The sequence below is a fragment of the Lynx rufus genome, unplaced genomic scaffold (genome assembly GCF_022079265.1).
Source record: "Lynx rufus isolate CCGP_SWC_20201006 ecotype Redwood Valley unplaced genomic scaffold, mLynRuf1.p SCAF_39, whole genome shotgun sequence".
NCBI lineage: Eukaryota > Metazoa > Chordata > Mammalia > Carnivora > Felidae > Lynx > Lynx rufus.
In genome coordinates, this window is record NW_025814855.1 from 1,423,060 (window position 1) to 1,441,293 (window position 18,234).

At 51.0% G+C, this 18,234-nt stretch overlaps 1 protein-coding gene across 1 annotated transcript; it reads right to left on the reverse strand.

The window, feature by feature from the left end:
- Positions 1 to 633: 633 nt before the first annotated feature.
- On the reverse strand, positions 634 to 11,941 carry LOC124522718 (zinc finger protein 773-like). The gene is made up of 5 exons (XM_047094303.1): positions 10,801 to 11,941; positions 10,434 to 10,582; positions 9,716 to 9,842; positions 9,122 to 9,220; positions 634 to 2,851 (listed from the first exon to the last, which is right to left on the reverse strand). The coding sequence occupies exons 1-5, from the start codon at positions 10,952 to 10,954 to the stop codon at positions 1,755 to 1,757; spliced, it is 1,626 nt and encodes a 541-aa protein (XP_046950259.1). The 5' UTR covers positions 10,955 to 11,941; the 3' UTR covers positions 634 to 1,754.
- Between the last annotated feature and the right edge of the window lie 6,293 nt (positions 11,942 to 18,234).

Here is an 18,234-nt window from a genome sequence, read left to right on the forward strand (position 1 = left end):
CAGCTTTACATATGCTGTAAAAGTTCTAAAATGTTCCAGGGCTGACCCTAAGCTGACAGCTACATAGAAAACAGGGACAGGAGTCCTACAACCACAAGGAACTTAAATTGTCCAACAACTCAAAAGAGTAGGAAACAATCTGTTTTAGAGCCTCCAGAAAAGAACACATCCCCTGCCAACACCTTGATTTTAGCCCATTGAGACCTGTCCTGTGTAGGTCCTGGGTAGGACTTACAACCCACAGTGCTATAATAAATGTGTGTGGTTTAAGCCATAGGTCTGTGGTGATGTGTTAGGACAGCAATGGAAAGCTAATACATCAACATCATTCTGTGAGCATTTCTTAGCTAATTGAAGAATATTTCCTAGGCTTATGTACCTTTCCTGCCCCCAACCTGAACATAGCCTCTTTTCCGAGTGTGGGTTCTTTTTATTGAAAAATTACATTTACAAGACAATAATTGGCCACTAAATATGCTGATGTCTACTGCAGTGCCACTGCTTTCTAGGCCGAGAAGAGATAGGGGTTATGTACACAGGTACATCTACATACATTGAATTCTTCATCTACATTTAAACCTACAAAAATTTCACAAGATTGGATAAAGACTGATAAGACTCCAGTATACTCAGAAAGACTTTTATTTACAGACAAGATATAGTACCATAAAAGAAAAAGAAGAGAATACCAAACGTGCAGTCACTAACAAATAAATTGAACTTCATGAAAATTAATAAATTCTGCCCTAGGGAAGAGACTGTTAAGAAATGAAAATCAAAGGCACAGACTGTGAGAGAACACTGGTAAAGATACACCAAATAAGGAACTTCTATCTATGTAGAATATATCAAATCACAAAATAGTAAGAAACCAACCAATTTTTCTAAAAGTAGGCAAAAAACCACAGACAATTCCCTAAGGAAGATACATGGGTGGCAGATAAACACAGAGAATAATGCTCAACACTGACTCACTATGGAGATGCAAGGTAAAACCACACACCTACTAGAGTGGCTGAAATGAATAAAGGGCCTGTGTCTTACATACAAAGGTCAGCAATAATGTGAAGAAACTGGAAATCGAATATACTCTAGGAGGAAATATGAAATGTCACAGCTATCTAGGACACAACTTGGCAAGTTCTTACAAAGTTAAATAGATCAACTTCCTGCATGACAGTGTGAGGAACTTTGTGGGCCTGCTTATTAAAATTGGGGAAAATTATAAAAACACAACTTAAAGTCTCTGGAAATGGTCCTAAGGGTATACTGCAAACAAGGAAACATTTCCTCAAGAACACCTAATATTCAGTAAGAACAGCAAGAGCCAGTCACATCTGAACCAAGACCATTACCTCTCCCCATTCCAGTGACAGAGGTAGAAACTCTGTTCCAAAGGGATACATCCAGGAACACGGGACTCCCTCTTCCTGGAGCTCCGAGGCAGAGGCCGACCTTCTCAGGAGGCAGTATGTCAGCATAGCTGGATGAGTGATGGTCCACTGCGGCTCCCTCACAAAGGCTACGTGCAGAGCTCCTCTGTCTGAAGTTAGGATGCCCGTGAGACCACACGTGCACTGCACTCCTAAAGCTTCTCTCCAGTGTGAACGTTCTGATGCCCGACAAGGTTAAGTCTGTGGCTGAAGCCAAAAGACTCTTCACATTGACTGTATTCATCAGCCTATCTGGACTGAAGCTTCCACTGCTGAATCAGAGCAGACCTTTGGTAAAAGGCTTTTCCACATTAGTTGCATTCAAGACCTTTCTCCACTGTGAACTTTCTGGTGTTGAATGAGGTTGAAACGCTGGCTAAAGGATTTCCCACAATTACTGCACTCATAAGGCATTTCTCCAGTGTGAATCCTCCGGTGTTTAACAAGGCTGGAGCTGTGGCGAAAAAACTTCCCACATTCCCTGCACTCATAAGGTCTCACCCCAGTGTGAACCCTCTGGTGTTTAACGAGGCTGGAATTCTCACTGAAGAATCTCCCACATTCGTTGCACTTAAAAGGCTTTTCTCCAGTGTGAACTTTTCGATGTTGCATGAGGCTAGAGCTTTGGCTAAAAAATTTCCCACATTCGCTGCATTCGTAAGGCCTTTCTCCAGTGTGAACCCTCCAGTGATTAATAAGGCTTGACTTGTGGCTATAGAATTTCCCACATTCACTGCACTTATAAGGTCTTTCTCCAGTGTGAACTCTCTGGTGTTTCATGAGGCTTGAGTTAAAGCTAAAGAATTTCCCACATTGGCTGCACTCATAAGGCCTCACTCCAGTGTGGATCCTGTGATGTTGAACCAGCGTGGAATTGTGCCTGAAAGCTTTTCCACATTCACTGCATGTAAAAGGCTTTTCTCCAGTGTGGACTCTCTGGTGTTGAATGAGGTCGGCATTGCGGCTAAAGGATTTTCCACACTCCCTACACCCGTAAGGCCTTTCTCCAGTGTGAACTATTTGGTGTATAAAAAGGTTTGATTTATGGCTAAATAACTTCCCGCATTCACTGCACTCATAAGGCTTTTCTCCAGTATGTAGTCTCTGGTGCTGAACAAGTAAGTATTTCTGACCAAAGGCTTTCCCACATTCACTGCATTCGTAATGCCTTTTTCCAGGCTGGAAGGCCTCCCCACCTTCGGTGCTCCTATGTGGCTTCCCTCCACTGTGGGTCACCTGATGGTTAAGAAAACCAGCACTAACTGGGAAGTCCTTCCCACCCTCCCCGCCCTCTTCTCTCCTTAAAGATCTCTCTCCACAGTGCAGCTTCTGCTGTTGAAGTTTTGCTCTGAACACTCCTTCTACATAAACACTCTGCCCAGAAGGCGCTTCCTCGACCTCTGCTCTACGCCGCAAACCTGAAAGCAAAGAGATGCTGGTGAAGTGTGTGTGCACTTCCGTGCAGGGGAGGGGGGAGCACGCTTACAGATGTGTCCGACCCACCCAGGAATCAGTCCACAGTATTGCCGGCAGAATCGGGCCTGGGGTTCGGGGCCAGGGAGGGCCTGCTGTGCAGTGCCAGGCCTGGTGGGCTCACACACTGGCGAGGGGCCTCATGAGCAGCAAGGACACAAGGACGGGGTGTAGGCTGGGTCTCCAACACATTCCTCTGCAAATGGCCTTCAGCAAGGCCGCTGAGGGCACAGGAACACCATGCGGAAGGGTGTGTCCAGGCCCAGAAGAAATCAAATGCAACTGAACAGCTGGTGTTCAAGGACCATTAAGGATACGTGCATGCCTCATGACACACTCAGTGAACGCCTGTACTGTAACCTTGAAAACTCCATATTCTCCCACTGCCTCTACATCCCCACAAACAGGCTGCGAGCTATGTGACCACGTGCACTAGTGTGACTAGGTGGGGCCCTGCCACAAGTCCCCCTTCCTGCCCGCCCATGACTGGGACCTGGTGCCATTCAAACGCACCAATGAAATTCCCTCACTCCTTTTCTTGTGCACCCCCCCTGCCTCCCAGTTCAAGCACTTGCCCACAGGTCGCCCCTACGTCCCAGCCTGGCTGAGCTCCCTCCCTGTGCTCTCCCTCCCAGCGGAGTATAAATTTTGTTTATTCCCGCGCCTGCCCCACAAGCGAATACAAAATGGTTGGCGTCACAAACAGGATGGTCTGGTCACAGGGCGAAGATTTAGGAAATGTCTGGAACTGCTCGGTTTATTAACCCGCTGTCCCAGACGGGCTCCACCACCTGGGGAGGCAGTGCAGTGCTCCTATGTGCTGGTTTGAGCTGTTGTGTCGCCTCTCAGGCACTGCCAAGGCTTTCCACACTAAATTGTGGTGTTCATTCTCCTAAAATACCCCGAGACTTCACTTCTTGCCAGGCCTGACTCAACAGGGTGGTGGGGATGGGGGCTGGGCGAGTGTCCAGTGCTCCCTGATTAAGGGGCAGACTGGTATAGTTGGCTAAACATCTATGAAGTCTCCACGGGGATTGAGGGTGAGGGTGGAAGGGCAGGCTCCCCGCAGCCAGCAAAGACACTGAATGTCAGGCGTGGGCCATTAGCTGCTTGTCAACAGAGGAGGGCTGGGTGACCTTCGGGAGATGCCTCCCGTGTGCTTGCGGCACCAGCACGGGGAGGTTCCTCACGTTCCCACTCAAGTCCGTGTTCCTCCTCAGACCCAACCACCGATCTGCACCCCTTCAATGGGAGTCTACCATGGCCCCCCGTGAGGGTCAGTACTGCGGGCACCCCCTTCTCCACCGTGTTGTGTTGCTGCTGTTGCTATGTGTCTCCCAAACCCATGGGTATCAATGGGTCCCGTCCCTGGAGGTAAGTAGCTCAAAATATTAGGCCCAGGATCTCGGCAGGAACATTCAATTCTAGCACCTCCCAATAATCAGAGGAGGTGAGCCAATGATTCAAGAAAGGTAAAACAACTTTGAAACATTTCTGGGTTCTGATTAGTGTTGCTGCCTGCCAACTGCGATCTCTGCTCCCAAGGGATAGGACCAACCCCCCCCCCCCCCCAAAGGTCATCTGGCCACCACAGCTCTCCTCAATGGATTCCAACCCAGCTGAGGTCACCCACAGAGATGGGGCCACAGGAAGGAAGCATCCAAGGTCTTTCAGACCCAGCAGGTCAAGAACACAGGAGATCACAGGGAACTAGAAGCTAAAATTCATAACTTCACAAGATTGGAAATCCAAACTATTAAAGATTCTGTGCAAAGAGATGGAGCGGGGAAGGAGCTCAGTGGTTACCGAGAGTATTTACTACGGGCACGCAGCTCTTGTTCACAGAGCCCCAGAGATGAGGCAGCTGCTGGCATCACTTCAAAGAGCTGAAGATGCATCATCTACTTCAGGATCCTCTGGCTCACCAAGGCCAAGCTCACATGGTATTTGGGGCTGAAGGCACCCAAGGAGGACACAGGGTATCCCCAATGTCAGCGCAGGGCTGACTGAGGCTAGAACTTTTTGAGGTTATATCAAAGCCTCAGGTGAGGAATCTGAAACCTCTCCCACCCCTCAGGATTCAGAAGCCCTGCCTCCGTGGACTTGGGTTTCCACGGCCTGGAGATGGCTGACAGAAAACCATCCCACTACCAGGGATGCCCTCGTGCTCCTCCGCAAAAATCAGAAAGGTTCAGTGGCCCTATCAGTGCTTTGAACATTCAGACAAGAACAAGCCAGAGGAGCCTCTTTGTCACGGAGTCTAGGAGTTGTTCTTGAAGGCACCCTTCCCAATTCACAGCAGAGCTGCTTAATTTTATCGGCATGTCCACGCCAAGCAGGATGGAATGGATTTCCCGACAGGCCATAAGGGCTCCACCCGCCATGACTCACCTCACAAAGTCTGACTTTTCACACTCCGCCTCCTAGGATGCAGACACCCCCCCCCCCCCCACCGCCCTCCACTATTCAGCCTGCTCTGTCCTTCCCAATTTGCTGATGCTGCTTCTGGGCGATGTGGCTTTGCCTCATTTACTGACAGCTGAGACACCCTATGAACTACTAGTCAAGCGATTCCCAAATTATAACAACTAAAGGAGATTAAAAGAGCCTCACCCATTATTACCCAGAGGTCTGTAGGCTTAGGGAACCACTCCTCTGGAACCACCCAAGGATGCTTCCAGCTCCGAAAATGGCAGCCGCCAAGGCCTCTCCAGTGAGGATTCAGCGGGGCCTCAGGCCCGGTCACACTCCCCAAGGGCAATCACCCATATATAACTCTGGTAGTTCACTGGAACTCTAAAAATAAACATTTCCTAACTTTACAGACTACAGGAGCCCAAGCTACCATCATTCCAAGCAACCCAACTCAGATTTAAAGGAGGTGCCCCCTAAGGGGCGCCTGGGTGGCGCAGTCGGTTAAGCGTCCGACTTCAGCCAGGTCACGATCTCGCGGTCCGTGAGTTCGAGCCCCGCGTCGGGCTCTGGGCTGATGGCTCAGAGCCTGGAGCCTGTTTCCGATTCTGTGTCTCCCTCTCTCTCTGCCCCTCCCCCGTTCATGCTCTGTCTCTCTCTGTCCCAAAAATAAAATAAACGTTGAAAAAAAAAAATTTAAATAAAGGAGGTGCCCCTTTTAAACTACAGGGTAATGCCAGTAAAACAATTCATGGCAACAAAAGTGCACTTGCTGCCAATACTGCAACAATCCTCATTAAACGGCTGCCTGTCACAGTGGCCCCTAATGCTTTGAGTCTTCCTGCTGTAGACAGAGATACCACCGCAGGCCGTGTACAAAGCTGGACAAGCCATAGTCCCTGGCCCTGCCAGTAAGAATCACCAAGTGAGAGCCGGGGGCGCCCCTGCTGGTGAAGGCAGTAAATACACCACAGTATCACCTGAAACAAGGGGGCCTTCAGAGGGCTGTTCGAGATCTACTAAAGGAAGGGGCCATTCTTCTAATTTCCTCTTTCAGTAACCCTGTTTGGCCAGTCATCAAGGCTTCTACCAACAGTGCCACTTAACTATCGCTTAAGTTCCCCCCATCGAGGCTCTAATACCTAACACAACTGAACTAAAGGGTGCCCAGGGACTATTTTGCTGTGGTAGATCTGGGCAGTGTATTTTATTCAGTACCTACTACCAGTCATAGCCCGTGTGCCTTTGCCTTTCAAGGAACCCAACACACATTTACTGAGTTGTCCACCAGTGACTTAGCCCGGCCACCGGCCACCATCTCTCAGGACCCAGAAAGGGTCCCCCCAAAGCACCTTGTCTGCTTACACCACCTGCCTTTGTCCCCAACTATACTCCCCGGGAGTGGCTGCACATTACAATGACGTCACTCTCACAGGCCTTCCACTTGTGCCCAGGAACCAGCCACACTTGACCAATGCCCCAGTTAGGGCTCTTGCCTCCTCATGGGCACATTAGCCTTCAAGTAACAGCGCCTCTGGATTCCACTACAACCCAAACTCATGGGTACACCACTTTCTGTACTTTCCGCTGCTGGCCCCAGGAGTCTGTACGCCAGTGTGCGGTGCTCACACTGGGGATCCCCACAGCTCTTCATCCACCGGGTACCCACCCCCTTTGCTATCGACCCCAGGCAAAACAGGCAACATTTATTCCCATCTGAGTAGGCCTGGCCATGCCACGGGAGACACCAGAGCTGGCCCCAGTTCAGCAGCCTTTGTCAAGTGGGATTACGGAATGACTGCCCACTAGCACCTTCTGGCGGCCTCTGAAGGTCACAGACAAAGGCTGTCCTAAACACTGTTCTGTGTGCAACAAGCCCACGAGTCTCTAAGCCCACGTGGCCACGGATAACAGACTGGTTTACAACTGTTTACCAGCCAGGAGAGGAGGTGTTCGTGTTCCTCGGGGTACTTCCTGCTGAATGTAAATCACTAATTCTAGATAGCTATAAGCCGAGCTCTGAAGATTAGGCCAAGAGATAAAAATCTTTCAGGGGCGCCTGAGCCGGTTAAGCGTCAGACTCTTGATCTGGGCTCAGGTCATGATCTCACGGTTTGTGGGCTCGAGCCTTGCTGACAGCAGGGAGCCTGCCTGGGATTCTCTCTCTCCGCTCTCTCTCTGCCCCTCCCTCCGCTTATGCGCGCTCTGTCTCTCAAAATAAATGATAAACATTTCGGGGCGCCTGGGTGGCGCAGTCGGTTAAGCGTCCGACTTCAGCCAGGTCACGATCTCGCGGTCCGTGAGTTCGAGCCCCGCGTCAGGCTCTGGGCTGATGGCTCAGAGCCTGGAGCCTGTTTCCGATTCTGTGTCTCCCTCTCTCTCTGCCCCTCCCCCGTTCATGCTCTGTCTCTCTCTGTCCCAAAAATAAATAAACGTTGAAAAAAAAAAATTTTTTTTTAAAATGATAAACATTTAAAAAAAAAAATCTTTCAGGGGCGCCTGGGTGGCGCAGTCGGTTAAGCGTCCGACTTCAGCCAGGTCACGATCTCGCGGTCCGTGAGTTCGAGCCCCGCGTCGGGCTCTGGGCTGATGGCTCAGAGCCTGGAGCCTGTTTCCGATTCTGTGTCTCCCTCTCTCTCTGCCCCTCCCCCGTTCATGCTCTGTCTCTCTCTGTCCCAAAAATAAATAAACGTTGAAAAAAAAATTTAAAAAAAAAAAAAAAAAAAATCTTTCATAATGTAACCAAAACCTTCCAACAGCTTCCCTTAAACCAAGAGGTACCTGATCTGTTCCCTTGGCTTTCCTCCACTAAGTGCAGCGTCTGGCTGAGGCCTGGGTTTCAAGCCCTCACCCTGTGCCTAGGACCCCTCCCCGCGGTCTACATCAGAGCTTGCCTTGGGTGGCTAGACCAAGCTACGCCAGGCACCTCTAACATCCCCACCCCCAGGAGGCAAGTGTGAGCCGTCCCACCTCGTCCTGCCGATGCGGTTGAGCCACCACAGGCTCAATTGTACTGTACCCTTTTAAACTTCTGTATTTTCCTGCTGCCTCAACATCCCCACAAACAGGCTGTGAGCACTCCACCCAGGTGACCAGTCTACCCAAGTGATGTCCTGTCACAAGTCCCCCTTCTTGACCTCTCTTGTGACCTAGTGACATTCGAATGTTCCAAATGACATGTGCTCACACCTATTCTTGCGTCCGCCCCCTGACCCACGGGTCCTCACTCACTCTCTGCTTCCCCCTGCTTGGCTGAGCCCACTCCCCGAGTGCTCCCTCCCACGCGAACCCCTCCCCACACACCCCCAGTGTGTCGTGACTATCTCTGGACCTGCTTATGAACCCCCCCCCACATACCCCGAGCGTGTCATGACGGTCTCTGGACCTGCTTGTGACCCCCTACACACCCACACACCCCCAGTGTGTCGCGTGTCGTGACTGTCTCTCTGGACCTGCTGCACATAATAAACTTTGCTTTTTCCTGAGCTGCTCTTGACTCTCCTCTTGTGGCCCTGCCCAACAGACCATCTCATAAAACACAAAACAAGGCCACTGTTGGGGAACACTGCAGAGGGAGCAGTGGGGAAGATCAGGTGAGATCCGGAGGACGGGCAGAGGGAAGGGGATGGTCCTCAGTCAGAGATCAGAGTAGACGTGGTAAAAGCACAACTGAGAAAGAAAAGCTGGAACTCAGCTGTGGCCTGGGCCTCGGCACCCAACCACCAGGGTCCCGTGCAAGGACTCCTGGTATGACCTGAGCCCGTCCCTGAGTTCACATCTGCCCAGCCCCTCCCTCCAAGTACCTCTTGGCATGGCTGCAGTCATGACTCCACGGGGAGGCAAGGAGGGCTGTCTCCACCACTCCAACTGGGTAATTTCATGAGTCCTGGAAGACGCGAGTCCTAAGGGAGAGATAAGACAGGTAGATCAAAGCGACCCACCTCATGACAGACCACAGGAAAGAAAACTAAATATTGCAGAAGACTCTTAGAAGACACTCCTGCAGGAACAGCCCAGTCAAGCAGTGGCTCTGTCGGTGCCTCAACTGCTGTTACAGGCACATCCCACGCGTCAGCCAGAGAACAGGGCAGAGCCCGGGGCACAGAGCGGCCGCGGACCTTCACGGCATCCCTGGGCCAGGGAGAGGCGACAGGGTGTGACCCATTAGGCTGACTGCAAGACTCCTGATCTCCAAACTTCCCTGCGTCAGCGAGCATTCCGGCAGCTCAAGAACGGAAGGGGCAGTGCACGGAGCCCAGGCCGTCAGAGCACCTACTCAAGAACACAGGGAAGAAGTGCCCACGGTCCGGCTTTGGAAAGGCCAAACCAGCCCGTGAGGGGAAAGGGGAAGAGCAGAGCCCAGCCCAGGACACGGCACTGGGTTGTGAGGACCTTACCCAGAGAGGCCATCAGTGCAAAGTTCTCCAGCATCACATCACGGTACAGGAGTCTCTGGGCTTCATCAAGGAGACCCCACTCTTCCCAGGAGAAGCGGACAGCCACGTCCTCAAAGGTCACACAGCCCTGTCAAGATGGGGCAGCTGAGTTTATGTGTACCCTCCTTTCCCAGGACTCCAGCCATCCCCACAAACGTCCTCACCTCAGAGGAGCCATTGATGCCTGCTTGCTCCTCACTGTCCCGATAAGCACTGTTCAGACCTCAGCAACAACAGGTGGGCAGGAAAATGCCACCTGAGTTCTGGGCCTGGCATGCAGAGCGTCACCCTTCTGCCAGACAATTCACTTGGAGTCCCCCACACTGTGCTTCCCAAACACAACTAACTTGGGGCCACTGTGCTCCCTTCAGCCCCTGTACAAGGGCCTGGAGCCATCCCACCACGCACGTCACTGTGCCACACCTCCCTTCGTATCTCCGCCCCCCCCCCCCCAACGCCATGCATCCCCCTGGCCTCACCAAATGCCACTGTGTGCCTTGGCACATGTAATCAGAACCCCATCCTATCCCGGACTTCCCAAGGCAACCCCCAGGCCTGTTTTCGAGGCCTTCCTGCCTGGCCCTTGTCCTCGCTTCATCCTCAGCCACCAGGAACCACACACAGATGTCAGACGCCCTCGGCTCTCCTCCACTGCCGTGTTGCAAAGGTGTCCCCTCACCCGTCTCAGTTTCCTCTGACACTTCTGTGAGCCGAAGCCCACCCGTCTCTCACACGAGGCTGGCCAATTCTCCCCGAAGACCCCGTGTGATCTTGAGCTAATCTCCTGGTCCCAGCAAAGGTCAGAACAGGAGCCTGGGGAGCCCGGAGCTGGATGAATAAGCAGAGGTGCCATCTTCACTGTCGCCTCACTGCCCCATCTCCACATCCATCTCCTGGCCACAGGCCACCAGCCAGACCCTCCACACTCCTACACCCGGTCCCCATGGACACTGTTCTCCCTCAGGAGTCTTTGTGAAGCCTACCACCCCTACCCAGGTGTCCAGCAAGGCTTGGTCCTTGGCCCCACACCCCCCTTCCCTTGTTACCATACGGCATCGCCACCAGGGCCTGAAGATGCTCCTGCCAAATCTGATCCACGGCTCCATTCTGATCCACGCACCGTCCGTACCATGGGCGTCTCCAATCTGAGTGCTTCACCTCAGCTCCAGACTTGCGTGTCTGGGCGCCCCCTCGACACATCCACTTGAGGGTCCCTGAGGCATCTCATTCGACACAGCCCAAACCCGACTCCTGGTATTCCCGCCGAAAATGACTCTTACCACCGAGTCGGCCCTGGTGCTACGTGCCCGCTTCTAGCTGCTAAGACCAAACATCTCGGAGTCACCGCGGACTCTTGTACTTCTTTCTCCCGCCCTCCACGTCACAAAGTCTGCTCAGACCTACTGATAAGCAGACACAGATTCCAATATATCTCCCGCCTCTGCAGCCGCCACCAACACTCACCTGACTATTGTGGCTGCCACCTCCCCACGTCCGCTCCTGGCCACTACTCCAGCTCCAATTTCTATTTCCTGCTGTTTCCACCACACACAACAGAGACCTAAAGTTGTGTGAGCGTTCCTGGCCCAGCCTCACCTCTAGCATTTTCCAATGTTTCTCACTGTGAATGTAATGCCTTATAAACCTAATGCCACTGGTTGCCAGGAATGGGAACCAATCCGTAAAATTCCCGGTCTGGACTCAGGCCCCCGACCTTAGGTGATCACCGTCCAGGGATCTAGGATGGAGGGGTGGGGAGAGTAGTGGGGAAAGAGTCACAGAATCCCGGAGCCCACGCAGATGGGAACTGAGCAGGGACACCCCTCACGACCCTCTGCACAGTCTGGAAGCAAATCTGCAGCCAACAGGAACCTACAGAAAAGCAAGGCTGGGAGAGGCAGGCAACAGTGTTGGGCCACAAAGGCCGCTCAAGGGCCTCACACCACCCGGGCCTCGGTCCTCAGGGATGCGTCTTACCCGCTGCGTGACTTTGGACAAATACTCAACCACCCTGTGCCTCAGCGTTGGCATCTGTGAAATGGGAATAACAGTGGTGTCCATCCAGTGGGGCAACCGTTTATATCAAACTCATCCCTATGTGTCAAGTACTGAGTAGTGACTCTTACTCTCCTCCTAATTAACACTTTTATCAACATTTTTTAGGTTTATTTATTTTGAGAGAGAGAGAGCACACAGACAGGGGAGGAGCAGAGAGAGAGGAAGGGAGGGAGACAGAGGGACAGAGAGAGGGAGAAAGGGAATCCTAAGCAGGCTCCGCGCTGTCAGTGTGGAGCCCGATTTGCGGCTTGAACTCATGAACCATGAAATCATGATCTGAGGGGCGCCTGGGTGGCGCAGTCGGTTAAGCGTCCGACTTCAGCCAGGTCACGATCTCGCAGTCTGTGAGTTCGAGCCCCGCGTCGGGCTCTGGGCTGATGGCTCAGAGCCTGGAGCCTGTTTCCGATTCTGTGTCTCCCTCTCTCTCTGCCCCTCCCCCGTTCATGCTCTGTCTCTCTCTGTCCCAAAAATAAATAAACGTTGAAAAAAAAAAAATCATGATCTGAGCTGAAACCAAGAGTCGGACGCTTGACCAACTGAGCCACCCAGGAACCCCCTTTTGTCAACATTTTCAGCGAAAATGCACTGACAATATTGAAAGTGTATTTTGTACATGCCTTTTAACTAACAGAATGTGATATTCGAGACATTTGATTTCAATCAGATGCTTAGCAGTACATTAAAACCTCAATTATTGGGGTGCCTGGGTGGCTCAGCCAGTTAAATGTCTGACTTCAGCTCAGGTCACAATCTCACAGTTCGTGGGTTCCAGCCCCACGTCGGGCTCTGTGCTGACAGCTCGGAGCCCGGAGCCTGCTTCGGGTTCTGTGTCTCCCTCTCTCTCTGCCCCTCCTCGACTTGCACTCTAGCTCACTCTCAAAAATAAACATATTTAAAAATTAAAAAAAAAACAAACCGTCAGTTATTAAGGGCTTACATCAACTTAGCTCATTAAATTTTTAATTGCCGATGTATGTATGCGTATACACACGTGTGTATGTGTACACGTGTATGCACATGCATATATACACATATGTATGTATTTTTATCAATTAATGTTTAAATAAGCACTTACTCACATAAAGTCACAAGTTAATAAACTGGGAGCTCGGGCAGAGGAAATAGAGTAGATACTAGCCCTTGCGGCCCCTGGCTGTTTGCTGTGCTCTCCCCTAAGGGCAGTCCTGATGTGGCCTTTCCAGCCACTCAGCCCTCCAGCCCTGAAGGCTGCGGAAACTTAAGCACCAAGAGGGGCTGCTCCACTCACCGGACTGGCCTTTCCTTTCCTCCACAAGGAGCGGACACGGGGGTCCTGCTGAGGCTGGAATGGCAACCATCTCGGTCTCCCTTCCAGTCCTGGGTCCTTACACCCTATAACCCTCCACTGACTCACACATCCACCAGAACCACGTGGGACCACGCGATCCACCACTTTGGAAGCAGCCCCGCCTCCAGGCCCATCTGAAATATGAACTTGGCATTTCTTCTTCCTAAATAGGAGTCCCAGGCCTTGCCCTGGTTCAGGACAATGCCTACCAGCCCTCGGTTTCACACAGACCTCTCCCCAGAACTTGAGACGGGAGTGAGCAAGCTACCCACGTGACACCTGCACGCCACACGGTAACCTCGGTAATCTCGGATTACCCTGTCCCAAATCCAACTCCTACTCTTCTCCCTGAAGCGTGCTCCTGCACGAACTTCCCCATCTCCATCCTTACTGAGATTTTCAGGAAACATTTAGGGGAAAAAAAGAAAAAAGCAAACAAAAACACTGATGGTCCTTCATTCCCTTCTTTCTCTCACAGCTACTTCTGATGCAGCAGGAAATTCTGTCCAGTTTTAAAACTCCATCTGAGACCTATCGGTGCATCCCCTCCCCTGCCATCGGCCCAGCCCCGGCCACAACCCTCTAGCTGTCCACTGAACGGACTTGCTCCGCCCTCCTCACTAAGACGCCTTTGAAAACTCTGAGCAACAGATGGGGTCCCTCCTATGTGCACAGCGTTCCGTGGCCACCAACGGCTCAGAGCGAAGGTTCAGCCGCTCAGGCTGCCTTTCCACTCGTGACCCGTCCCCTCTCGAGCTGTTCCCTGGGGACAAACCCCAGGCCCTGTCCCTCTGCCTGTGACCCTCCTCTGCCTGTGACCCTCCCATACCGCATCACACTGGCTGACAGAAATGGGGACCCGACCCAGGGTCGTGAGCGTGGGCCGCCCCTTCGGACTTCGGCATGTGCGGGGAGGACCTGGGGACCAGTGCTTACCGGAGCCGGGCCCCTCCGCGCGGCCGCCGCCATCGGACTCTGGGCGGAACGGCGTCCGGAGAGGAGGACCAGCACGGGCCCCGCGCACCCCCGACCCCGATCCAGAATCGGGGTCACCCCCGGACGCAGCTGGCGAGCCTCGGACCGGCCTCCTCTCGCGGCTTCCCGCTCCCGTTGCCCCAGCCCCAGGGCAGCCTCCGGGAGCCTCAGATCAGACCGAGCGGCCCTAGACACCCCGAAACGCCCGCCCCTGCGGCCGCGCCACAAGTCCCGCCCAGCGCGTGCCCCACGCGGGAAAACGCCAGTTTTCATTGGCCGAGCGTGAATGCCGCAGGGCGCAGCGCCTCCTGGGTAATGTAGTTTCCACCGCCCCACCGGGGAGGCAGCGGCCAAGGCCCAGAGAGCTGGCTGGAGAAATCTGGGTCAAGAACTGTCCCAGACTCTCCAACAGAGGAGCGTAGCTGGGCCTGGATTTCAGTTTCCCCGAGCATCTGCTGCCACAGGCGTTCCTCCTCGTGAAGGACTGAAAGCGACTCTCACAGTAAAGCGGTTTCCTCGGAATGAACCAATGGTACATTACCAGACTTCCCTTGCCAAGGGGATGCCCGATATCAAAGACAGCGATGGTGAAGCAACCCCTGTTGTGTGAGGAGAAATGGCTTAGTTCTGAACGTAGGTGGGGAGGTAGTCGGGGATCCCAGGTGTTCACCTTCCTGCCTCACCCCACACATCTGTGTGTCTCCCCCCCACCTTTGTAATGTTTTTAAAATTTTATTTATTGAGAGAGAGAGCATTAGCAGGGGAGGGGCGGGGGGGGCGGGGACACAGCATCCGAAGCGGGCTCTGTGCTGACAAGCTGACAGCATGAGCTTGATGTGGGGCTGGAACTCACCAACCAGGAGACCATGACCTACGCTGAAGCCGGATGCCTAACCTACTGAGCCACCCAGGTGCCCGCCCTTTCCCTTTTTAAGGGCCCAACATTGGTGTTCAAGTGGGACAATAGGCTTCAAACCCATAAGCCAACACTCCTCTCACTCCCAGATTTCTCCCCTTCATCCCTTTCTATTCCGTGTTCCCACTGCCCTTTCATTTCCACAGACAAAGCAAACTCCCTGCGGGTAGGAAGGATGCTGAACTATTACTGACACCAGGCAGCACTGGTAAAAGAAACACCACCAGTTTAGTATGTGGACTCCCGGCACCTCCCTCACCGCTGGTTCCATTTCTTTGGACCCAGTCTTCATTTCCCCAATTCTTCTCCTGTCCCTATCATCTGTGGGCTGAGCAGTGACTAAATCCATCACTGCCTTGGAATCACTCGTGAGAACAAAAGATGATGAAGCATTCTCTCCTTCCTGTGACTTTCTGGAAGTAGGTGTTAAGTGTTAGGTGATTCTGGAAAGGAATTTAGTGTCACTATCGGAGTTGAGAACAGGAAATGATAGAGACTCAAGTGGCATTAGTTATTAAATCAGGCCACAATGTGGCATGTGACTCTAGACTATCATTTAGGGAAATATACATAAGTGGTAAACTATAAAGATATCAATAGCATGATAATCAAAATGTCAGATGAACTCTAGGGAGCCTCAGGGTCATGTAAAGGGAGCAAGGGACAAGGAATGCCTAAGAAACATTATATATTCTGTTTTACATTGGGTGATAGTTTTATAGGTGTGGTCTTTATGAAAGAAAAGATACGGGGCTCCTGGGTGACTCAGTCCATGAAGCATCCAACTCTTGGTCTTGGCTCAGGTCATGATCTCATGGTTTGTGAGATCAAACCCCACGTTGGGTTCTGTGTTAACAGCATGGAGCCTGCTTGGGATTCTCCCTCTTTCTCTGCCCCTCCGTGGCTCTCTCACACACACACACTCTCTCTGTCTCAAAAATAAATAAATAAACTTAAAAAAGAAAGCATGAAGGGCACCTGGGTAGCTCAGTCTGTTGAGGGTTGACTGTCCAACTCTTGATTTTGGCTCAGGTGATGATCCCAAGGTCATGGGATCGAGCCCCACATCAAGCTCCCACTCAACATGGAGTGTGCTTAAGATTGTCTCCCCCTCTGCCCCTCTCCCTGCTCCCTAAAAAAATAAAAGAAAAGAAAAAGCACAATTTGTACATCTCTTATTAACACTCAACTGAATGTATAGCAGTTTTTAAAGTAAAGAAAGAGAAAAGGCTATGTAGATAGTTTAATTTTGTCACAGGAATAAACAAATGGATGATCTCAACAGCCTGAAACAGCCACACAAGGATGTGGAATTTGATCACTGGATCAATGAGGACAGAACAGGCAATTTAATCATTTAGTTTAGGTAAAATGATTATCTACTGTCTCCAAACATAACTGGGATTAGTTCTAATTAGCTGTGGTAAGACATACAGACACAAATTATTTTCAGAAAGGAAGAAGCCATCACTCCAATCCTTAGAAACAAGAGGCATGCCACGCAATGTAGGGCCACATGGAGAAGCACCAGGGTGGATCAGAAGGCAGAGAAGGAGAGGTGAAAGATGGCCCAGAGTCTTTACTGGGGTTCTCATGGGAAGGACAAGCCAAAGTACCTACTTTGCTCAGTAGGTACACTGAGCAAAGCTTGGATTGGATAGTTTGAATAACTTTAGCGGACTCGGGGATATAGTCAGTAGGACTCAACAGCTGCTACTCCTTCTGGGTGAAATCTACAGTCCCATTCCTGAAAGCTGTCAATGTTTTGTTTACTTTGAAAAGGAGAAAGAGGTCTCCGCTCCCCTCAAGGAGAGCAGTACAGCAGAGAACATAGGCTACATGTCCCGGTGGACCTCAGGTAGGCTGGGCAGGACTTTGGGGTGGGACCGAATCCAAATCTGTTTACCTGATGCGCAGCAAAGCCAATCACTGGGACATAAGATATGCAGGAGGAAAATGGGAACTATACTCTTGAACTTTTATCTTTTTTTGTTTTTTAAATATTGATTTATTGTTGAGAGAGACAGAGAGAGAGGGAGACACAGAATCCAAGCAGGCTCCAGGTTCTGAGCTGTCAGTGCAGAGCCCAATATGGGTCTCGAGTTCAAAAACCATGAGATCATGACCTGAGCTCAAGTGGGATGCTTAACTGACTGAGCCACCAGGTGCCTCCTCTTGAACTTTTCTCTATAACTCTGCCCACTTCCTTGTCTTCCTCAGAACACTATCCACGTTTCTACCTGAATCTGTGTCTCCTGAATTGCAATTCTAATTGCCAAATAAGACTCTGTTGTTTTTCATTGTCAGTGACTTCTTTCTTGGTCAACAAGTTATATTCCAAATTTTTCCTCTTCTAGCCCGAAAAAATATATGCTCTGATCCTACTTATCATATTTAAGCTAAAAATCACAAATATCTATTTGATACATTAATACATTTGAGTTGTGAAAATTAGTTAATGGGAAACCTCACTAAAAGGAGTCAAGAGGTTTCCACAGGGGGAGCGCTCACTCTCTCTCTCACTTGTAGTCAATTGCAGACCCAAAAGGAAGAGATGGACTTGACCTTACCTGGACTAGACCTTGCATATTGATACTCTACTACTCCAACTAAAGGTAGAGATACTTTTCTCATCCCCTCAGGCAACAGCTCAGCCAATAAAGGTACCACACTATTAATCCCAGTTTACCCCAATGGACTTGTAGTTCATAACAGCCTTCCCAACTTTCCTCTTTTTGCCCCGTGAAATTGTGTCTCTCCTTCGTTCCCCAGACTCACCTACAGTTTTACTGCAGCTTATTTGTCCTGGATTGGAATTCTCTTTTCCCAAATCAACCCATCTTTTGCTGGTAAAATAACTGGCAGCTTCTATTTTTAAAGTTAACAGAATTACAAATGCATTTTCTTCCCATTTAGAAATATAAGGGATTTAGAACATTAAGCAAATAGCTTTCTCTCAGTGAGTATCTGGAGGAATGCATGGGAATTCCATCATTTAACTCCACAGGGGGATATGTTCACATTTTGCATAGATAATAAACATTTGTTTTATTTTTGTTTTATTTTTTTAACGTTTTATTTTTATTTTTGAGACAGGGAGAGACAGAGCATGAACAGGGGAGGGTCAGAGACAGGGAGACACAGAATCCGAAACAGGCTCCAGGCTCCGAGCCATCAGCACAGAGCCTGACGCGGGGCTCGAAC